The sequence below is a fragment of the Oncorhynchus mykiss genome, chromosome 10 (genome assembly GCF_013265735.2).
Source record: "Oncorhynchus mykiss isolate Arlee chromosome 10, USDA_OmykA_1.1, whole genome shotgun sequence".
In the NCBI taxonomy this organism is placed as follows: domain Eukaryota; kingdom Metazoa; phylum Chordata; class Actinopteri; order Salmoniformes; family Salmonidae; genus Oncorhynchus; species Oncorhynchus mykiss.
In genome coordinates this window covers 18,585,266-18,609,279 of record NC_048574.1, presented here as the reverse complement: position 1 = coordinate 18,609,279, position 24,014 = coordinate 18,585,266, and the positions used below count along the sequence as shown (strand labels likewise).

Here is a 24,014-nt window from a genome sequence, read left to right as displayed (position 1 = left end):
TTTTTGTCCAATCTCACGCTTGTACTTAACTGACCAATTAAAACATGTAAACTAGCTTTCCCATTCCATATCAAGCTTCTATATCGGTGCTAATTGGTGAGGTAAAATAATTAGAAATGTAAAAACGATGTAGGGTTAAAACATTTACAGAAAGGAACTATATGAATATGACTTTGGGGTTCGAACCGGTTCAGAATTTTATGCTGGTTGGAACACTGGACCGGAAAAAAAATAAATGTTCAGAATGGAATGATTTGATTGGAAAATAATTTTGGTTCCAAGTTGTTAGGAGTACATTATTACTATCATGAGGAGATCGTGTAGTTTCCCTAAAGTTTCAAACAAAAAGGATGGAAATCTCAAACCAAGGAGAGTTGTCATACCATGTTTTTTTTATTTATGATTTGGGTACACAGATGCAGTACTTACCAATAATGAATTGGTAATGAATTCTAACAGTACGAACATGTGTAATAAGTATGAATATATACATATCCGCTTCCCATAGGGAAATGGGTGCCATTTCAGACATGCATATACACATACTTATTGACATATGTTCATAGTGTTTGTTTGCATTATTGGTGAGTAAAGCGTCATCTACATACCCGAGACCAGACCCATGCCTATGGTACTCACTGGTCTTTCTGGGAGTGACTGGTCTCTGGGAGGTGGAGGGTGGAGAGTTGCTCCCACTGTCTCCTGAAGAGCCCTTGTCATCCTCACCTCCTTTGGAGGGCCCTGCTGTCACCTCAAAGTCACATCTCTCCTTGGAGATGCGGAAGAGCTCCTGAGGGAGAAAAACAAAAGTTGTGAAGTTAGTATTACTAGGGGATATGCAAATGATCTTTGAGGAATAGTTGTGCTGCGTACACCAACGGACAACAACCATTTATGACAGGAAAGGTTTTGTATTATATAGTAGAGATGTCATAACAAAAATACTCGATGCGAGTTTGAGCTATTGCGTATAAAGGTCTATTCAGCTCAAAAGACTACCTTATCACACCAAAACCACCTCAGCAGCAAACCAAATGAAAAGACTCCACTCAATGCCATCTGTGTATAACGCATTTTGGTTGTCGATACATCGATACACAATTATAGTACAAGTTCCACTGTATTCGTATCTGTTTGACTAAAAGACAACGGCTGACCAAGTGGTACCGTTTATTGTTGATCACATTTTATCCTTTACTTCTACATGGATATTAAGTTGGTTGCACAGAGTACCTATAAATAAGTATTCAATGGTTTTACATTACAGATTGAAAAAAAATAAAATCCAATAGAAGCCCTACATAGTTGCATGATCAGGGTGTTCCTTACTTTGAGCTGCATCAGGTTGGTGGCGCTCTTCCAGTCCTTGTCGTCACGGACACGCGTCATGCGGGGGAAGCGGATGGATATGCCGTCGGCGGTGTGCATCTCCGACTTGGAGAACTCCGCCCCCGTGATCTCCCACACTGGCGCTTTCTATCTCGGGGAGAGAGACAAAGGAGGAAAAATTCAGTATAACTCAGGCTGCGTCCCAAAACACATTTTAGTCAATTAGCAGATGCTCTTATCCAGAGTGACTTCAGTTTAGTGCATTCATCTTAAGGTAGCTAGGTAAGACAACCACACATTACAGTAAGTACATTTTTCCTCAAAGTAGCCATTGTGTACATTTGTTTGGGGTGGGGGGTGCTCAGGGATTATTTAAGATACTCGTCAACGTAGGGTTTCAGATGTTTTTGGAAGATAGGCAGGGACTCTGCTGTCCTAGCTTCAGGGGAAGCTGGTTCCACCATTGGGGTGCCAGGATTGAGAAGACCTTGGACTGGGCTGAGCGGGAGTTGACCTGCCATAAGGGTGGGAGGGCCAAGCGACTAGAGGTGGCAGAACGGAGTGCTCGGGTTGGGGTGTAGGGTTTGAGCATAGTCTGAAGGTAGGGAGGGGCAGTTCCTCTTGCTGCGCCACAGACAAGTACCATGGTCTTGTAGCGGATGCTGAGTGACATGGGAGAACTTTATATTTGCAGAGAACCACAGGGTCTTGGCCAAGGTTTTTTGCACTCTGAGGGGGATATTGTGGAGTTGTCAACATTGGAGAGGTCTTGGAGCAGGCAGGCCTTCCCCGGGAGGAACATCCAAGCTGAGATATCTGCCAGGCACGCTGAGATGCGTGTCGCCACCTGGGTGTCAGAAGGGGGAAGGAGAAAAGTAGTTGAGTGTATTCCGCATAGCAATGATAGGAGAGACCATGTGAGGATATGACGGAGCGGAGTGATTTGCTGTATGAAGAGGAGAGGGCCTATAACCAAGCCCTGGGGACACCAGGAGTGAGTACATGGTGCAGACAGATCCTCTCCACGTCACCTGGTAGGAGCGATCTGCCTGGTAGGATACAATCCAAGAGAATGCAGAGCCTGAGACACCCAGCCCTGAGAGGAGGATCTGATGATTCACAGTGTTGAAGTCAGCGGCGAGATCGAGGAGGATGAGTCAGCTTTGGCAGTACGGAGAACCTACGTGACATAGAAGAGCAGTCTCGGTTGAGTGATCCGTCTTGACTGGTTAGGGTCAATAAGATTGTCTGAAAGCGATAACGAGGGAGTTGATCAGAGACATCACACAAGTGTTTTGGAAAGAAAGGAAAGATGGATACTGGTCTTTAGTCAAGTGTTTGAGATGTCGTGAACCTTTTCAAAGTGGTTGATGAAGTCGTCTGCAGAGGGAGGGAGTGCAGGATTAACGACGGAGGAGACTGTAAAATAGTTTCCTAGAGTTAGAGGCAGAAGATTGACAGAAAGTGGTTTTAGCAGCAGATACAGAGGAAAAGGTAGAGTCAGGAAAAGGATAATAGGTCCTCCAGAAGTATTCAGACCCTTTGCGATGAGACTCGAAATTGAGCTCCGGTGCATCCTGTTTTCATTGATCACCCTTGAGATGTTTCTACAACTGGAGTGGAGTCCATGAGGTCTAAGGAATTGTCAGTAGAGCGCCGAGACAGGATTGCGTTGAGGCACAGATCTGGGGAAGGTTACCAAAACATTTCTGCAGCATGGTGGTCTAAGAACACAGTGGCCTCCATCATTCTTAAATGGGAGAATATTGGAACCACCAAGACTCTTCCTAGATCTGTCCGTCCAGCCAAACTGAGCAATCGGTGGAGAAGGGACTTGGTCGGGGAGATGACCAACAAACTGATGGTCACTGACAGAGCTCCTCAGTGGAGATAGGAGAACCTTCCAGAAGGACAACCATCTCTGCAGCACTCCACCAATAAGGCCTTTATGGTAGAGTGGCCAGACGGAAGCCACTCCTCAGTAAAAGGCACATGGCAGCCTAAAGGACTCAGACCATGAGAAGCAAGACTATCTGGTCGAATGAAACCAAGATTGAACTCTTTGGCCTGAATGCCAAGCATCACGTCTGGAGAAAACCTGGCACTGTCCCTACGGTGAAGCATGGTGGTGGCAGCATCATATGCTGCAGGGACTGGGAGACTAGTCAGGATCGAGGGAAAGATGAACGGAGCAAAGTACTGAGAGATCCTTGATGAAAACCTGCTCCAGAGCGGTCAGGACCTGAGACTGGGGCGAAGGTTCACCGTCCAACAGGACAACGACCTTAAGCACACAGCAAGACAACAGGAGTGTCTTCGGGACAAGTCTCTGAATGTCCTTGAGGGGCCCAGTTAGAGCCCAGACTTGAACATCTCTGGAGAGACCTGAAAATAGCTGTGAGGTGATGCTCCCCAATCAAACCGGAAAGAGATTGAAAGGTTCTGCAAGAATAATGGGAGAAACTCCCCAAATATAGGTGTGCCAAGCTTGTAGCGTCATACCCAAGAAGACTCGAGGATGTAATCGCTGCCAAAGGTGCTTCAACAAAGTACTGAGTAAAGGGTCTGAATAGTTACGTAAAATGTGATAACAATAGAAACGTTGGTGGAGGACGGTCTAAATATACACAATTACTTCCTAACAGTATCTTACTCACAAGGGCTGGCTAGAGCTATAGGTGCTGCACAGATTGGTCAATCTTGATAACGTATGGATCTGTTCATGCCACGTATGGAAGTTGATAAAGATCAGATCAGCCTTGCGATGAATAGTAGTTACATTTATGTGTAATTATAGAAATGCTGATGATAACAGTATAAATAAGTCAGTGATATACTTTTTAAGAAAGCTGAGACTTTATAGCTTCCTTGTACAGTGCCGTGCAAATGTATTCACCCCCTTTGACATTTTTCCAATTTTGTTTGCATTACAACCTGTAATTTAAATGGATTTTTATTTGGATTTCATGTAATGGACATACAGAAAATAGTACAAACTGGTGAAGTGAAAAATTACTTAAAAAATAAATAAATGGAAAAGTGGTGCGTGCATATGTTTTCACTCCCTTTGCTATGAAGCCCCTAAATAAGATCTGGTGCAACCAATTACCTTCAGAAGTTACATAATTAGTTAAATAAAGTCCACCTTTGTGCAATCTAAGTGTCACATGATCTCAGTATATATACACACACCTGTTCTGAAAGGCCCCAGAGTCTGCAACACCACTAAGCAAGGGGCACCACCAAGCAAGCGGCACTATGAAGACCAAGGAACTCTCCATACAGGTCAGGGACTTGTATGGAGAAGTTGTGGAGAAGTACAGATCGGGGTTGGTTATAAAAAAATCGCAAACTTTTAACATCCCACAGAGCACCATTAAATCCACTATTTAAAAAATTAAAGAATATGGCACCACAACAAACCTGCCAAGAGAGGGCCGCCCACCAAAACTCACGGACCAGGCAAGGAGGGCATTAATCAGGGAGGCAACAAAGAGAACCCTGAAGGAGCTGCAAAGCTCCACAGCAGAGATTGGAGTATCTGTCCATAGGACCACTTTAAGCCGTACACTCCACAGAGCAGGGCTTTATGGAAGAGTGGCCAGAAAAAAAATAAGCAAACATATTTGGTGTTTGCCAAAAGGCATGTGGGAGACTCCCCAAACATATGGAAGAAGGAATTCCGGTCAGATAAGACTAAAATTGAGCTTTTTGCCATCAAGGAAAACACCATGTCTGGCACAAACCCACCACCTCATCACTCTGAGAACACCATCCATTGGCAGGGACTGGGAAACTGGTCAGAATTGAAGGAATGATGGATGGCGCTAAATACAGGGAAAGTCTTGAGGGAAACCTGTGTCAGTCTTCCAGAGATGTGAGACTGGGACAGAGGTTCACCTTCCAGCAGGACAATGACCAAGCATACTGCTAAAGCAACAAGTGGTAGGCATGTTGTGTAAATCAAATGATACAAACTCCCCAAAAATCCACTAATTCCAGGTTACAACCTGGAATTATTTGTAAGGCAACAAAATAGGAAAAATGTCAAGGGGGTGAATACTTTCACATGCCACTGTATAAATGACTCAAAGCCACATCTAAATCACATTTACATTTTTGTCATTTAGCAGACGCTCTTATCTAGAGCGACTTACAGGGGCAATTAGGGTGAAGTGCCTTGCTCAAGAGCACATCGGCAGATTATTCACCTAGTCAGCTCAGGAATTCAAACCAGCAACCTTTCGGCTACCTGCCACTCCACTATGGAGAGCCTAACTTAACTGAAAAGCCTAAAGAAGTCTGGAGATTCACAATTTTTGTCTCTGAATAAAATGCAGTGGGAGATTAAAATGCATTAAACAATATTAAATCTCACCTCAGGATCGCGGATAATAAAATCAGGGTAATAGTTCTTGATGATTTTCAACCAGCCAGGGATTTTACTGGGTTCCTGGAGACAGAAATGAGATGTACACATAAACATTAAAGAACAGTCCTCATACTTCGTGAATTTTAAATACCCTCCTAGCCCCTAGGCACTCCTGTATATCTGAAATGAGTGAATAGGTTTAAACAGCATGGTAAATCGCTCCATCTTGACTTCTGATAGACTTGGTGAAATTTGCACCATACTGCTTACGCCTATTCAGGCGTGCCTAGTCCCTAGGTCAGGGGTATTCAAATCTTACCCTACGATGTCCGGACTACTGCTGGTTTTCTGTTCTACCGGATAATCAACTGCACCCACCTCATGTCCCAGGTCTAAATTAGTTCCTGATTTGAAGGGAAGAATGAAAAAAAAGCAGTGGAAGTGGCTTCAAGGTCCAGATTTGAATTTGAGGGCCCAAGTTGGAATTCAGAAAACCCTATTTCTCCAACAGGCCACTCAAGAGTGAACTGTCGGGCAGTCCCCACCCAAGCTGCTTGAGTCACCTTGCTGATTTTGATCACGTCCAGCTCCTTCTGGAGTCGGGTCAACATGGCGTCATCGTAGCCTCCGGAGCACTTGGTCACGGTGCACCACTTCTTAGAGTTCGGGTCATAGCAGCCCATTAAGAAACTGGACATTATCCCGCCTGTTAGAGACATACACCACATTATAAAAACACATTCAAGTGAGGTATTTTTCTATCCCCACAGCCCAAAATGGTCAGATTCTGTAGACGCTGCATATATAGACTACATCCCAAATGGCACCCTATTCTCTATATAGTGCACTAGTTATAGGGCTCTGGTTAAAAGTAGTGCACTAAATAGGGAAAAGGGAAAGATGCCATTTGGGATGTACACAGACTATAAGCCATGAGTTGCCATAAGTGAAATTAATGTTAGAGTGGATGTACACTGAACAAAAATATAAAACACAAAATGGCGGTCCTATAAAAAATATAGATAATAGATATAGATAGATAAAAAAACTAAAACAAAATGTTCAATACGCATATAAAGCTGAACAATGGCACCTAACCAAATGTGCTATTGTGTGCGTTTTTTCATTAAGTCGGACACTAACATTAAGGGACTTTAATGCAAGGAAAGTTAAATCCGTTTTACCTAATTTCTACCAGCATGTTACATGTGCAACCAGAGGAGGAGAACAATTGACTCCACACACAGACGCATACAAAACTCTCCTTCGCCCTACATTTGGCAAATCTGACCATTACTCTATCCTCTGGATTCCTGCTTATAAGCAAAAACTAAAGCTCAATACGGAAGTGGTCAGATGAATTAGATGTTAAGCTACAGGACTGTCTTGCTAACACAGACTGGAATATGTTCTGGGATTCTTCCTATGGTATTGAGGAGTACACCACATCAGTCACTGGCTTCATCAATAAGTGTATTGATGATGTCCCCACAGTGACCGTACGTACATACCCCAACCAGAAGCCATGTATTACAGGCAACATCCGCACTGAGCTAAAGGCTTGAGCTGTTGCTTTCAAGGAGCAGGACTCTAACCCAGACGCTTATAAGAAAACCCGCTATGCCCTCCGACGAACCATCAAACAGGCAAAGCGTCAACACAGGACAAAGATTAAATCGTACTACACCGGCTCCGATGCGAGACAGTTGTTTGTGTCAGGGCTTGCAAACTATTACGGACTACGAAGGGAAGCACAGCCGTGAGCTGCACAGTGACAACAGCCTACCAGACGAGCTAAATTACTTCTATGCTCACTTCGAGGCAAGCAACACGGAAACATGTATGAGAGCACCAGCTGTTCAAGGACGGCTGTGTGATTGCGCTCTTCGTAGCTGATGTGAGTAAGACCTTTAAAACAGGTCAACATTTCCAAGGCTGCAGGGCCAGGCGGATTACCAGGATGTGTACTCTGAGCATGTGGTGACCAACTGGCAAGTGTCTTCACTGACATTTTCAAACTCTCCCTGACCAAGTCGAATACCAACATGTTTCAAACAGACCACCATAGTCACTGTGCCCAAGAACACCAAGGCAACCTGCCTAAATGACTACTGACCCGTAGCACTCACGTCTGTTACCATGAAGTGCTTTGAAATGCTGGTCATGGCTCACATCAACACCATTATTCCTGAAACCCTAGACCCACTCCAATTTGCATACCGCCCCAACAGATGATGCAATCTCTATTGCACTTCACACTGCCCTTTCCCACCTGGACAAAAGGAACACCTATGTGAGAATGCTATTCATTGACTACAGCTCTGCGTTCAACACCATACTGGCCTCACAGCTCATCAATAAGCTAAGGACCCTGGAACTAAACAACTGAAACTGGATCCTGGACTTCCTGACGGGCTGCCACCAGGGGATAAGGGCAGGTAACAACACATCTGCCACGGTAATCCCAAACACGGAGGCCCCTCAGGGGTGCGTGCTCAGTCCCCTCCTGTACTCCCCATTCACCCATGACCACATGGCCAAACACCATCATTAAGTTTGCCGACGACAAAACAGTGGTAGGCATGATCACCAACAACGATGAGACAGCCTATAGGGAGGTGGTCAGAGACCTGGCAGCCTGGTGCCAGGATAACATCTCCCTCAACATGATCAAGACAAAATGAGATTGATTGTGGACTACAGGAAAGAGATGGCCGAGCACGCCCCCATTCTCATCGTAGTGGAGCAGGTTGAGAGCTTCAAGTTCCTTGGTATCAACATCAACAAACTAACATGGTCCAAACACACCAAGATAGTTGAAGAGGGCACGACAACACCTATTCCCCCTCAGGAGACTGAAAAGATTTGGCATGGGTCCTCAGATCCTCAAAAAAGTTATACAGCTGCACCGTCGAGAGCACTGGTTGCATCACTGCCTGGTATGGCAACTGCTCGGACTCCGACGGCAAGGCACTACAGAGGGTCGTGCGTACGGCCCAGTACATCACTGGGGCCAAGCGTCCCAGTGTTAAAGGAAACTCCTAAAAATGGTCAGACTCCAGCCACCCTACAGCAAGCAATACAGGAGTGCCAAGTCTAGGTCCAAAAGGCTTAAAAGCTTCTAACCCCAAGCCATATGACTCCTGAACAGCTAATCAAAATGGCTACACTGACTATTTGCATTGACAACCCACCCCATTTTTACACTGCTGCTACTCCATCTATGCTTAATCATTTTACCTCTACATACATATTACCTCAATATCTCAACTAACCTGTGCCCCCGCACATTGACTCTGTACCGGTACCCCATTGTATATAGCCTCTCTACTGTTATTTTATTGTTGCTCTTTAATTATTTGTTATTTTTCTATTTCCTTAAAATAGTTTATTTTAGTTAACACTTTCTTGAAACTGAATTGTTGGTTAAGGGCTTGTAAGTAAGCATTTCACTGTAAGGTCTACTACACCTGTTATATTCGGCACGTGACAAATAAAACTAGATTGAAAAGCTTATTTCTCTCAAATGTTGTGCACAAATTTGTTTACATCCCTATTGGTCAGCATTTATCCTTTCCCAAGATAATCCATCCACCTGACACGTGTGGCATATCAAGATGATTAAACAGCATCATTGCACCTTGTGCTGGGGACAATAAAAGGCCACTAAAATAAACTCAGCAAAAAAAAAAATGTCCTCACTGTCAACTGCGTTTATTTTCAGCAAACTTAACATGTGTAAATATTTGTATGAACATAACAAGATTCAACAACTGAGACAAACTGAACAAGTTCCATCGACATGTGACTAACAGAAATTGAATAATGTGTCCCTGAACAAGGGGGGGGGGGGGGGGGGTCAAAATCAGCTGCATTAAGTACTGCAGTGCATCTCCTCCTCATGGACTGCACCAGATTTGCCAGTTCTTGATGTGAGATGGTGGAAGAGTAGGGTAACAAGGCACCTGCAAGTTTCTGGACATTTCTGGGGGGGGGAATTGGCCCTAGCCCTCACCCTCCGATCCAACAGGTCCCAGACGTGCTCAATGGGATTGAGATCCAGGATCTTCACTGGCCATGGCAGAACACTGACATTCCTGTCTTGCAGAAAATCACACACAGAATGAGATATATGGCTGGTGACATTGTCATGCTGGAGGGTCATGTCAGGATGAGCCTGCAGGAAAGGTACCACGTTAATTGCCTGCAATGACAACAAGCTCAGTCCGATGGTGCTGTGATACACCGCCCAAGACCATGACGGACCCTCCACCTCCAAAATTGATCCCGCTCCAGAGTACAGGCCTCAGTGTAACGCTCATTCCTTCGACGATAAACGCAAATCCGACCATCCGACAAAACAGCGGCTCGACAGTGAAGATAACTTTTTGCCAGTCCTGTCTGGTCCAGCGACGGTGGGTTTGTTCCCATAGGCAACGTTGTTGACAGTGATATCTGGTGGACCTGCCTTACAACAGGCCTAAAAGCCCTCAGTCCAGCCTCTCTCAGCCTATTGCGGACAGTCTGAGCACTGATGGAGGGATTGTGCGTTCCTGGTGTAACTTGGACAGATGTTGTTGTCATCCTGTACCTGTCCCACAGGTGTGATGTTCGGATGTACCGACCCTGTGCAGGTGTTGTTACACGTGGTCTGCCACTGTGAGGACGATCAGCTGTCCGTCCTGTCTCCCTGTAGCGTTGTCTTAGGCGTCTCACAGTACAGCCATTGCAATTTATTGCCCTGGCCACATCTGCAGTCCTCATGCCTCCTTGCAGCATGCCTAAGGCACGTTCACGCAGATGAGCAGGGACCCTGGGCATCTTTCTTTTGGTGTTTTTTAGAGTCAGTAGAAAGGCCTCTTTATTGTCCTAAGTGGACATAACTTATCTTAATTGCCTCCCGTCTGTAAGCTGTTAGTGTCTTAGCAACCATTCCACAGGTGCATGTTCATTAATTGTTTATGGTTCACTGAAACAGTGTTTAAACCCTTAACAATGAATATATGTGAAGTTAATTGGATTTTTACGAATCATCTTTGATTCTGGGCCCTGAAAAAGGGACGTTTCTTTTTTTGCTGAGTTTATGTAGTTGTCACAACACGTCTATTGCCTGAGAATTGAAAGTTAATTTCCCTACCATAAGCATCCTCAAACGTCGTTTTTAGAGATTTTAGCACTGTCTAACCGGCCTCACAACCGCAGACCACACCAGCCCAGGACCTCCACATCAGGCTTCTTCACCTGCGGGATTGTTGAGGAGTACTTCTGTCTGTAATAAAGCCTTTTTGTGGTGAAAAACTCATCCCGATTGTCAGGGCCTGGCTCCGCAGTAGGTGGGGATGGCTGCCAAATATTTGGGCCAATGCCCTCCCAGGCCCACCCATGGCTGCACCCCTGCCCAGTCGTGAAATCCATTAGATTAGGACTGATTTCCTTATATGAACTGTAACTCTGTAAAACCTTTGAAATTGTTGCATGTTGCGTTAATATTTTTTTTCAATTTACAGTTGAAGTCAGAAGTTTACATACACTTAGGTTGGAGTCATTTAAAACTTGTTTTTCAACCACTCCACAAATTTCTTGTTAAACTATAGTTTTGGCAAGTCGGTTAAGATGTCTACTTTGTGCACGACCCAAGTCATTTTTCTGTTTACAGACAGATTATTTCACTGTCTCTCATTTCCAGTGGGTCAGAAGTTTACATACTGGAAAATTCCAGAAAAGTATGTCATGGCTTTAGAAGCTTCTGCTAAGCTAATTGACAATTTGAGTTAACTGGAGGTGTACCTGTGGATGTATTTCAAGGCCTACCTTCAAACTTAGCGCCTCATTGCTTGACATCATGGGAAAATCAAAAGAAATCAGTCAAGACCTCAGAAAACAATTGTGGACCTACACAAGTCTGGTTTCCAGATGACTGAAGGTACCACGTTCATCTTTACAAACAGTACGCAAGTATAAACACCATGGGACCACGCAGCCGTCATACCGCTCAGGAAGAAGACGAGTTCTGTCTCCTAGAGATGAACGTACTTTGGTGCGAAAAGTGCAAATCAATCCCAGAGCAGCAGCAAAGGACCTTGTGAAGATGCTGGAGGAAACAGGTACAAAAGTATCGACAGCCACAGTAAAAACGAGTCCTATATCGACATAACCTGAAAGGCCACTCAGCATCCACTGCTACAAAACTGCCATAAAAAAGCCAGACTACGGTTTGCAACTGCACATGAGGACAAATATTGAACTTTTTGGAGAAATGTCTTCTGGTCTGATGAAACAAAAATATAACTGTTTGGCCATAATGACCATTGTTATGTTTGGAGGAAAAAGGGGGAAGCTTGCAAGCTGAAGAACACAATCCCAACCGTGAAGCACAGGTGTTGCAGCATCATGTTGTGGGAGTGCTTTGCTGCAGGAGGGACTGGCGCACTTCACAAAATAGATGGGATCATGAGAATGGAAAATTATGTGGATATTTTGAAGCAACACCTCAAGACATCAATCAGTCAGGAAGTTAAAGCTTGGTCGCAAATGGGTCTTCCAAATGGACAATGACCCCAAGCATACATCCAAAGTTGTGGCAAAATGGCATAAGGACAACAAAGTCAAGGTACTGGAGTGGCCATCACCAAGCCCTAACCTCAATCTTATAGAAAATGTATGGGCACGACTGAAAAAGTGTGTGCGAGCAAGGAGGCCTACAAACCTGACTCAGTTACACCAGCTCTGTCAGGAGGAATGGGCAAAATTCACCCAACATATTGTGGAATGCTTGTGGAAGGATACCCAAAACGTTTGACCCAAGTTTAAAGTGGCTAAGGTATGTATGTGAACTTCTGACCCACTGGGAATGTGATGAAAGAAATAAAAGCTGAAATAAATCACTCTACTATTATTCTGACATTTCACATTCTTAAAATAAAGTGGTGATCCTAACTGACCTAAGACAGTAATTGTGAAAAACAGAGTTTAAATGTATTTGGCTAAGGTGTATGTTAACTTTCTATTTCAACTGTATATATTAAATGAGAATCATGGTTGATCCGAGTCATTTTTCTACAGCAACCCACTTTTGCCAGACAAAAAAAATATATACTTGATTAGCTCAGTCAGGTCAGGTGTCAGTGTAGGGCTAAAACGAAAATGTGGTCCATTGTGATTGTCCTAAGAGAGGGTTGGGAAACACTGCCTACTATAGCATTACGTCGCATGAATTAGTGCTAAACATAGCTAAATGTTTTACCACGGAAACCGTTTGTATCACATTGTAGTCTTTAGGGCAAACAGTTCATGTTACAAAGCGGTGTGCTACGGTGTTTACTAATGAATATGGTATACTGACCGTTTGAGCCTTTGCCATAGAAGGCTCCCAGCACCACCAGGTCTGCTGTGTCGGCCATTGCTCCCTCGTTCAGGTAGTCCTTTTTTACCTTCAGCCAGTGGCGCTTCCCTGGCTCATAGGTGCCCTTTGAATTCACACAGATTATGATCAATTCACATCTGTGTATTGTTACATAGGAGTGTTTTTAAAAAAAACATTATATCAACCCTCTATTCAGGAGAAATAAACACGTTTGCCATTTCCACAGATAAAAATGCTGTAGAAAAAAATAGAGACTTGGCTTATTGTTTCACATTGTTCCTTATAACATCAATTGCTCATTCCCAAGCCCCCAGATGTACAGGCTATCGATAGGAAAGATGTGTACAGTAGTCAGGGGCCTAGTCCAAAAACAACCCCTTGCTCCTACTACCTCGGCACTTAAATAGATTTAAGAGGATTGGATAGGTATAAGCAAAAACAGCAAACATTACACCTAGCCAATCGAAGGGCAAAATTGGCGCTGCTGCCTTAATTGCTTATATCTTTCAGATGTACATTAAGTACCTACCTAGGTGGTAGGCGCTAGCGGTTATTCCTGGGCCGGGTTAGAAGTTATTTCTGTCTCACCTTGAGGTCTTTGAGGACCAACCCCTCCAGTCCCTCTCTGATGACCCGTGTGATCATCTCTGCCAGGTCAGCCGCCCTCTGTGAGACAAGACAGTAAACGCAAACAACCAGCACATCAGGGTCATGTTCAGTCAGCACAAAAAAGTTATGAAACAGATTGAAACGGAGGTATTATGTGAACTAAAACATTTGTCTTAGTTCTCCGTTGCAAAATGTTTTGCTACGGTGTCCCCTAATGAACGTGACCAGTTTCACTCTGCTACATGGGAGAATCCATTGGCTTGGTTAATTATAAGTTCGAAAGACACGTTTGAAGGAGAGTAGTTGCAAATATATATATATATATGCAACTACTCTCCTTCAAAAATAAATATATATTATTTTTTTATCTGGCACAAGAGACACCTGTCTGATTCACACCTGTCTCAGTGGACTAATCCATTGCGGAGGCTGCGGGCTTAGTACACCAGTAGTACATTTACCGTTAATTCTCATCATTTCTAATCTACAAAGTTTGTTTGGTTTTGATCATTTCTGTTAATGCATTCAATATATTGTTAGTCTTTTACCGTTCTCTTTGTTGGAGTGGACACTATTTGCGGACCGCACAACCTAGGCTACACATGTGAGGAACAAGTTTTGGTTTTATTCATTCCATTTAAGAGTTGTCAATTTATTAATTGTCTTTTGTTTGGAGTGCTCCCGTCAATGGTGAGTAGGAATGCACACCTGATTATGCATAGAAGTAGGCCTAGGCTACCTGGCCTGTGCGCAAATGTAGAGCTTCTTAAAGTAATTGTTTCTTTGCCTCAAAACAGCAAGTAAGCAAAGTCTGTTTTTACATCCATTGAAAAAGTTCCTCAAAGTAGCCTATTCGAAAAATCTTTCCAGCACTCTTTCGATAATCACACAAAAATATCATGCTCTGATCCGGTGGGAACATAAAATAGGCCTACCCGATATAGCCTACAGCTGTGTCTGGCCAGAGCTCACTGGTGCAGGTAGCAAGTTTGCTAGCAGGAGCTTCAGGTGGGACCAAGTTGATACAATGTTTAAAGTTCCTTGCACAGGCAATATAATATTTATTTTTAAATCAGGTTATTGTCTACCTGCAGGCTGCAATGTTTTTATTTGTTTGGCTTTATGTAAGCGATTTTTTACATATTTGGAAATTAAAGTTACTTCTAGAATTTTGATTAATCACATAATGAAACTGGCACGCAGATCGGTAGAAATGGTAAGAAATTGGCACGCCAAATGGAAAAGGTTGCCGACTCCTGGTGTAGCCTATTATCAGCAACTTCAGGAGCTTAACAGCAGAATCTGCAAAGGCCAGCAGCAGCTGGAGGAGAGGGTTATCTTGATCTTGGCTCCCTCGAGTCATTTGTGTGTATTAATTATTTTTATCAGTGTGCTTAAAGCACCAGTAGCCTACATATAGTTGATTTTATTAAATACAGAGTGTGTCTATATAGGGAAAAATACGTTAAATTTAGACCAATCAATTGGTCGAAAGAACAAACAAATCTCGGTCAACAAAGATTTTAGTTAAAAATAAAGCCATAAAGGAGAAAAGTTTCAGACGTGACGTGGGTCTACATACAGTGACGTGCTTCATCTCGGAGAACAGGATCCTGTTGGGAACCTCCACCATGTTGTCATGGAGGAACTTCCTTCGTTCGTACAGGGGCCTGTGGAGAAGAGAGCACGGTTAAGTTCAAATAGCCACGTAACAGAAGAAAATGCTCCAAAATGGAGTGAAAGAGGGAGATACCATCTAAACTTCTCCAATAAGAGAGTAGCTCATTTTCCACTGCAAAATGTTTCAAGGTTTTGCTATGGTGAGCCCCAATGAACATGACCCAGGCTGTAACTTTGAATGTGTGTAAAATTAAAATTAAAATAAAATTAAAAAGGACTGGATCAAACAGAAATTAATGCAGACAGACAATGAACATGATATTCACAACATACAGTACATCAAAGCTTCTACAATAGGGAGGGATAGGATTTGAGTGGACACAAGTAAACTGTCCATGCAGTTTTTTATTTTTATTTATTTCAGCCAACTCAAGGATGAGTGAATGTACTTACATAGTGAATTCAATACAAGCCTCAGTGTTGTAAATCTACAGAGAGAAGTGACTACAGACAAACTTACTTCTCCATCAGACTCACGCCGTTGAAATAGATGCAGTCGAACACAAACAAGCACACTTTGGCGTCTTCAAAGGCTGCTTTCTAAAAAAGGAGAGAGAACCATTTCTCCTGACACGCACTCTTGCTCTGTATCACACACACACCGGCCCCCCCTTACCATAACACACCAGCCAACACCCCCTCACCCCACACAGACAGCCCCGCAAACCCAAACAAGTGTACACTCCAAAGAGAAGTCAGTGGAAAGATGCATTTGGCAGGCATGCTCACCTTGTGCACCCCCAGTGTCCCGAAGGGTAGTGGCTTGCTGGTATTGGTGTCGATGAGGAGCACCTCGGCATCCAGGATCATGCTGTTGCCACCAACGAAGGCCTGAGGGATGAACTCTTTAAAATGGGCCACCTGGAACAGAGGCTTTGGGTTAGATATGGAAAGGCATCAAAACACCAAGGGGCATCAGAAGGGGAAAATGCGTGTGTGTGGTCTGACCTTGTGTGGCAACACAGGTTTAAGGCTGCGGCTGAAGTAGCTGAAGTGGTCTCCATTCTTGTGGACCTGGACACGCTCGCCGTCATACTTGATTTCAGAGTACATGCCGTTGGGGCACTTCTTCATGGCGTACGGGATGGACTTGCATGCCTCAGCCTGGGAGGGAGAACCAGTGACTTGTATTAGCCCCATACATCGGACTAGGGAAACCTATAATTATAGTTGGGTCTGCCTTCAGTGTATTCAGCTCTTCCTAGGTTTGCAGTCTCTGCATTGGAAATCTGGGTCTGTATGTATCAAGCGTCTCCGAGTGGGAGTGCAGATCAGTTTCGCCTTTTATAATCACAAAGAATAAGATTACATGGACACGGGGACCTGATCCAAGATCAGCACTTCTACTCTGAGACACTTGATACATACTGTACAATGCATTCGGAAAGTATTCAGACCCCTTCACCTTTTCCATATTTTGTTACAGCCTTATTCTAAAATGGATTAGATTGATGAGGGGGAAAAAAAACAAATCGACACACAATACCCAATAATGACAAAGCAAAAACAAGTTGACATTTTTGCAAATGTATAATTTTTTTTTTAAAGAAATAACATGTAAGTACTCAGACCCCTTCCTCAGTACTTTGTTGAAGCACTTTTGGCAGTGATTCCAGCCTCGAGTCTTCTTTGGTATGATGCTACAAGCTTGGCACCCCTGTATTTGGGGAGTTTCTCCCATTCTTCTTGCAGAACCTCTCAATCTCTGTCAGGTTGGATAGGGAGTGTCGCTGCAAAGCTATTTTCAGGTCTCTTCAGAGATGTTCGATCTGGTTCAAGTTCAGGCTCTGGGTAGGCCAATCAAGGACATTCAAAGACTTGTTCCTAAGCCACTCTTGCATTAACTTGGCTGTGTGCTTAGGGTCGTTGTCCTGTTGGAAGGTGAACGTTTGCACCAGTCTGAGATCCTGATTCACCGTAGGGATGGTATTGGCCAGGTGATGAGTGGTACCTGGTTTCTTCCAGACGTGACACTTGGCTTTTAAGCCAAAGAGTTTTGGTCTTCATCAGACCAGATAATCTTGTTTTTCCATGGTCAGAGTCCTTTGGTGCCTTTTGGCAAACTCCAAGCGGGCTGTCATGTGCCTTTTTGGTAGAGTGCTGCAGAGATGGTTGTCCTTCTGGAAGGTTTTCCTCTGTGTTGATGGGAGCTCTGTCAGAGTGACCATCGGGTTCTTGGTACCCTCCCCGACTAAGGCCCTTCTCCTCCGATTGCTCAGTTCTAGGAAGAGCTTGGTTGTGCCAAACTTCTTCCAGTTAAGAATGATGGAGGCCACTGTTCTTGGTTACCCTTCCCCAGATCTCTGCCTCGACACAATCCTGTCTCGGAGCTCTACGGACAATAACTTTGACCACATGCCTCTGAAAGGCACTGTTAACTATGGGACCTTAGACAGGTTTGTGCCTTTCCAAATCATGTCCAATCAATTGAATTTACCACAGTTGGACTCCAATCAAGTTGTAGAAAAACCTCAAGGATGATCAATGGAAACAGGATATACCGGAGCTCAATTTTGAGTTTCATATCAAAGGGTCTGAATACTTATGTAAATAATGTATTCATTTTATAAATTAGCAAACATTTATAAAAACCTGTTTTCTCTTTGTCATTATGGGGCATTGTGTGTAGATTTATGGGGGAAATAATTATATGAATCCATTTTAGAATAAGGCGGTAACGTAACAATGTGGAAAAAGTGAAGGGGTCTGAATACTTTCCAAATGCAGTGTACATATGGCCCCTGGTTGGGAGGTACGTCTGACCCTGGTCTTACTGTAGGTCTGCTTCAGTGTTTAAGAGGGACCTAATACACTGAAGCAGACCTTTGTTAACATTTAGTTGAGGGATGATAACCCACTCACCTTGGGGCAAAATACATTAAAGTAATACTGTATGGGTTGGAAAGTGCCCTAGTTGTTCATATTTACTGTTCTGTACTTGGTATGCTGGATGTAGCATGCTTCAAATGTGACAGAACATACAATTTTACTGCGAGGATACATTTAAATTCCATTCATATTTCTGCTGTGTATACACGTTGTGTCTGAAGTGACTTGCGTACAGCATGGCTTGCGAAATCGCATAAGATCAACCAAAAACAAATTCTCATTCAGAATTCATTCTCTGTTATGCAGATCTCTCAGTTGTAGTCAATTGGTCTTGGGAATATTCTGTTTTTCTGATCACAGAATCCCTTTCTAAACCAGCTGAAACAGTTAAATGAGCCCATCAAATCACATTATTGGTAATTTAGCATATTAGCATATGCTTTTGCGGGTGTAGGGAAATGCTTGTGTTCCTAGCTCCAACAGTGCAGTAATATCTAACAATTCACAACACACATAAATTTAAAGTAAAAAGAAGAGTTAAGAAATATCAAATTTATTAGGACGAGCAATGTCGGAGTGGCATGGACTAAAATACAGTAGAATACAGTATATACATATTAATTAAGGCATTATGTAAACATTAAAGTGACCAGTGATTCCATGTCTATATAGGGCAGCAGCCTCTAAGGTGCAGGGTTAAGTAACCGGGTGGTAGCCAGCTAGTGATCTGATGGCCTTGAGATAGATGTTTTTCAGTCTCTCAGTCCCAGCTTTGATGCACCTGTACTGACCTCGCCTTCTGAATGGTAGTGGGGTGAACAGGCCATGGCTCTGGTGGTTGATGTCCTTGATTTTTTTTTATATATATATATATATATATATATATATATATATATATATATATATATATATATATTTTTTTTTTTCCTTCCTGAGACGCTATAGGTGTCTTGGAGGGCAGGCAGTGTGCACCCGGTGATACATTGGGCAGACCGCACCACCCTCTGGAGAGCCCTGCGGTTGCGGGCAGTGCAGTTGCCATACCAGGCGGTGATAGGGTCCGACAGAATGCTCTCAATTGTGCATCTGTAAAAGTTTGTGAGGGTCTTCAGGCCAAGTTGAATTTCTTCAGCCTCCTAAGGTTGCACTTTCTTCACCACACTGTCTGTGTGGATGGACCATTTCAGATTGTCAGTGATGTGTACGCCGATTAACTTTTTGAAAAAGCTTTTCACCTTCTCCACTGCGGTCCCGTCAATGTGGATAGGGAAATGCTCGCTCTGCTGTCTCCTGAAGTCCTTCGTTTTGTTAACGTTGAGGGAGAGGTTATTTTCCTGGCACAACTGCCTTCACCTCCTCCCTGTAAGCCGTCTCATTGTTGGTAATCAGGCCTACAACTGTTGTGTCATCTGCAAACTTGACCATTGAGTAGGAGGCATGAGTGGCTAAGCAGTCATGGGCGCCCTTCAGGAAGTCCAGGACCCAGTGGCAGAGGGCGGGTTCAGACCCAGGGCCTCAAGCTTAATGATAAGCTTGGAGAGTACTATGGTGTTGAATGCTGAGCTATAGTCAATTAACAGCATTCTTACATAGGTATTCCTCTTGTCCAGATGGGATAGGGCAGTATGATGGTGATTGCATTATCTGTGGATCTATTGGGGTGGTATGCATATTGAAATGGGTCTAGGGTGTCAGGTAAGGTAGATGTGACATGATCCTAAACTAGCCTCTCAAAGCAATTAGTGACAGAAGTGAGTGCTACGGGGCGATAGTCATTTACTTCGGTTACCTTTGCTTTCTTGGGTACAGGAACAATGGTGTCCATCTTGAAGCAAGTGGGGACAGCAGACTGGGATAGGCAGAGATTGAATATGTCCGTAAACGCGACTAGGGACGAGGACGTTGGCCACGGAGAACCAACTGTACTTGGGAGCGGGCAGCGTCGGTGGCACTGTGTTATCCTCAAAGCAGGCAAAGGTGTTTAGCTCGTCCGGGAGCAAGACGGTGTCTGCGACGTGGTTGGTTTTCCCTTTGTAATCCGTGATTGTCTGTAGACCCTGCCACATACATCTCATGTCTGAGCCGTTGAATTACAACTCCACTTTGTCTCTGTTCTGACATTTTGCCTGTTTGATTGCCTTGGGAGGGAATAACTACACTGTTTGTATTCAACCATATTCCCAGTCACCTTGCCATGGTTAAATGCGATGGTTTGCGCAAATGCTGCCATCTATCCACAGTTTCTGATTCGGGTAGGTTGTAATAGTCAAAACGGACTTCTATGCACTTCTATGCACTCAGTCACTGTGTCAGTGTATACATTCAGTAGCAGGTGTGTGTACTGACTAAGTGTATGTCAGAGTGAGTTTGTTTGTGTGTCAAGTTCATGTGTACAGGGCGAGTATGTATGCAGAGGGCAAGTGTGTGCATGTCTGCTTAGTGTATGTGTGCATCTGTGTGTGTGAGAGCATGTGTGTGTATGTGTGTGAGCTCACCAGCATAGGCTGCACTGGGGTCATGAGGGAGGCTTCAATAGTGAGGAGCTTCCTGGGGCCTGAGCCGTTGGTGGCGTCCTGCTGGTTCCTCAGCACGCGCTCTATCACGTCCCCTAGGTTACGGGAGGCCTTGAAAGCGTCGTAGGCATTCGGGTCCACTGCATCCAAGCTGTTCATAAGATACATTTGATTGAGAAGGGGGTTCAAATATACTGCAATAAGTTTCAAAGTTCATGTATGCTTTGAAAGCCCTAGCATATTAGGTTTAGAAGTTGTAGCATAGAGTTTTAATGTTGTCGTGTCAGGTTAGGAGTAAATCTAAGGTGACTTACACATGCTTAGCTCCAGAGTTCATCTTTAGATCATGCTTAATGAGTCTGATGATACATTTCAGGTCATTGCCGGTACATCTGCAACAAAGACAGGGTTGACTTGTGTGAGTTTGGCTGCAGTTATATAATTTGATTATATTCAGAAGTTGACTCTGTCCCTTAGTCTTTTGATGCATAATATGTTGGTGCAGTAGGAATTGTGGACAGACACTGAATTACTAGGAATTTTAAGATGTCAAATCATTAAGTACAGTATAGGTCTACATTGTTTTTTTTTTTTTTTTACTTTTTGGATATGTCCTCTAGCTCTTTCTGCTGTTCATCCTCCTTGGTTAACTGGGCCAGACGGGTAAGGGACGCATCCACTTCCTGAATCGTGAGCAGACTCTTGGCGGCCGGTGGGAAAGACTTGCCTTCTTCAAAAAACATCCTCACTGTCTCCGACACATCCCCCTGTACGCCCAGAATAAAGATATCCTCAATACACGTCAGTCCTGAAACCCCCAATTCTGGGGCCACATGGGCTGTATGTTGTGAAAGCGCCTACTCAGCATAACCTACCATTTATGTCTGCCTATGTACTAGTGTTTGTTCCCAGCTGTGTTTTGTGTATGCAATGTGAGATGTCATATAAGAGGACAATCTTAGCACAATGAACATGAATCTGAATAACTTGTCAGAAGCACTGACTGTCATGTTCTGGACTCAACAAACACCGACCTGTTCCAGATCTCGCACCATCTCCTCCTGGTTGCAGTTGAAGATGCGGCTGAAGAGCTTGACTATCTGTTTGTCGTTGAGGTTGTACACACTCTTCACCACCCCTGGGAGAAGCAACTTCACCGTCAGGTACACATCTCCCTTGAATTTATCTAGTAGGGAGAAGAGAAAAAGAAAATGAGGTATTTCAGTAATTCTACTTGCCTACTTAAAAAACAACATTTTAGGACAACATTCAATGCAGTACAATTTACAACATGAATTAAGCTACGAACGCACACACACACACACACACACACACACACACACACACACACACACACACACACACACACACACACACACACACACACACACACACACACACACCTCCCCCTGAGCCTTTCTTCAGGAAGTCGTGAATGATCTGTGTCTTGACATTGTAGCTATTCTTGTCTGCCACCATGGCACAGAGCTTGCGGAACTCCCGGAGCAGGCTATCCTTGTGTTTGGGGTCACAGAGCTGTGCAGAAAGAGGACTGCCCTGGATGGGTTTGGCTGGGGATGGGCCTGGGCTGCTTGAGCTCCCAGCCTTAGTAGCTGATTGGAAAAAGGACAATATGATTGAAAAAAATTAAGATGAGATAATACAACAGGGTTATGTTCTGGTGGAATGGACAGAGGAAAATAGTTTTGAAACTGATAAACATTTGCACTTCTGTAGCAGGACTAGCTAGTTTTCAGATGTGCACACACACTGGTTGATCCATCCACTGGAATACCCTCTCACCTGTGAAGCCAGAGAACTTCCGTGGTGCATTCAGAGAAGGGTCAGCAGGCGGAGCTGATAGCTGACCACTGTTGTTCAGCTTGGCTTGCACCTTCTTCTTTGGGCTCGTGTTAGCTTTGGCCATCAAGTCTGAAAGAGAATGAACAAGTTCTTAAATGGCGTCTCAATTAACATGACAAGAAAAGTTTAAAGACGTCAATATTTTCTTCCATGGTGAACAACACCAACTTGAGTGCCATGACATGCATCCTATGAGTCGGTCAGTATATGCATTACAAAAAACATTTCAGTTCGGTATGTGGAACTTAATCTTGCTATATTGAATGAAGTATATAAACGTTGTACCTCCAACAAGTTTGTTGATGAGCTCCTTGTCCTCATCCTGCAGCTCCTCCCAGCCCTCCAGGTCTGTGATGTCCTCGATCTTCTTAGTGGTGGCCCGGGCCCGCTCCAGCTTCTCAAAGATACACTTCACATGGTACCACTCCTTCATCTCCCCGGCAGACTCACTGAACGGGTTAGGCACAATCTTCCCGATGCGGGTCAAGCCCTTCATGATTTTGTCCTTACACTTCTTACATCCCGCAGTGCCACGTTTGGCATACTCCACACAGTATCTCTGTTCAGCCATGTCTGTCTGGTTAGTACAATAGTGACGCCAGCAAACCTTGAAATTGGAATCTAGTGAAAGACTGCGATTCCAAGGGGGCTGGGTGCACTGATGGCAGTCCAAGGGATAGGGGAGGATGCCCCTACAATGGGGTAGAATTTGGAAGTTTGCAGATAAGGGATAAGCGACAAACAGTTTCCAGGTGGGTTGACACCTGCACAGTTTCCCAAAATGTATATTGTCGACAGTCTTAAGTGCCAATGAAATACAGAATCTCTGCATCCAATATGGTTTGGTGATATCTAAAATGTAAAAAGGTTAAAGGTTATTCACAACGATGCATTGCAGTATAGATAATAGCCAACTATCTGCCTGGAATATAGCTAGCTACCCCCACCCCCCGCTTTTGGCGATTAGCCAGCTAGCTAGCTAATAACAAATCCAGAAAAGCTAGTTCGTGTATGGAAATGGAGATGCTGCCCAGACAACGCCATATAGTATGTATGGAGTAGCGTATTACTCCCTAAAGTAATGAACGTTTCACAAGAACACTTAACCGTAGCAAGCTAGAAGTATGACAACTCGCTAAAACTCGTTACGTGTACACGATTGCAGTCATTGGCTAACTGGTTGCTACCTAGCTAACGTTAGCTTTAAGCTAACTTTAACCAAATGTGGTAAGGTTCAAAATGGGCTCAGACATGTTATTTACCTTGGTTTAAAGTGGGGGAGGAGGCTCATTAGCTTACATATTACAAAAGCGGTTCGCTTAAACTAGTTAGCAGCTAGCTATAGGCTACACAGACATTGAAAAGGCAACACTCAGTTCCCTTTAAGTCCTAGCTAGCTACCACGCTTCCTCTTTGTTCGCCTGCGTTTTCTGGGTTTTGCGCATGTGCGGGTATG

At 43.9% G+C, this 24,014-nt stretch overlaps 1 protein-coding gene across 3 annotated transcripts in view; it reads right to left on the bottom strand.

Annotated features, from left to right (window-relative positions):
- The window catches only part of lig3 (ligase III, DNA, ATP-dependent), a 25,981-nt gene extending 1,967 nt beyond the window's left edge, over nucleotides 1-24,014 (bottom strand). For 2 of the 3 annotated variants that reach the window (XM_036989827.1, XM_036989828.1), the window contains exons 1-18: nucleotides 23,821-24,014; nucleotides 22,844-23,410; nucleotides 22,499-22,627; nucleotides 22,099-22,308; nucleotides 21,730-21,881; nucleotides 21,296-21,462; nucleotides 21,010-21,087; nucleotides 20,678-20,846; nucleotides 16,302-16,457; nucleotides 16,083-16,214; nucleotides 15,814-15,893; nucleotides 15,256-15,343; nucleotides 13,653-13,730; nucleotides 13,044-13,167; nucleotides 6,265-6,407; nucleotides 5,708-5,782; nucleotides 1,330-1,476; nucleotides 640-790 (exon numbers count right to left, since the gene is read on the bottom strand). In XM_036989827.1, coding sequence (XP_036845722.1) covers nucleotides 640-790; nucleotides 1,330-1,476; nucleotides 5,708-5,782; nucleotides 6,265-6,407; nucleotides 13,044-13,167; nucleotides 13,653-13,730; nucleotides 15,256-15,343; nucleotides 15,814-15,893; nucleotides 16,083-16,214; nucleotides 16,302-16,457; nucleotides 20,678-20,846; nucleotides 21,010-21,087; nucleotides 21,296-21,462; nucleotides 21,730-21,881; nucleotides 22,099-22,308; nucleotides 22,499-22,627; nucleotides 22,844-23,390 — 2,626 coding nt within the window. In that variant the 5' untranslated portion in view covers nucleotides 23,391-23,410; nucleotides 23,821-24,014. The remainder of the gene's footprint in view (nucleotides 1-639; nucleotides 791-1,329; nucleotides 1,477-5,707; nucleotides 5,783-6,264; nucleotides 6,408-13,043; nucleotides 13,168-13,652; nucleotides 13,731-15,255; nucleotides 15,344-15,813; nucleotides 15,894-16,082; nucleotides 16,215-16,301; nucleotides 16,458-20,677; nucleotides 20,847-21,009; nucleotides 21,088-21,295; nucleotides 21,463-21,729; nucleotides 21,882-22,098; nucleotides 22,309-22,498; nucleotides 22,628-22,843; nucleotides 23,411-23,820) is intronic. The other variant, XM_036989829.1, reaches the window with a different exon arrangement.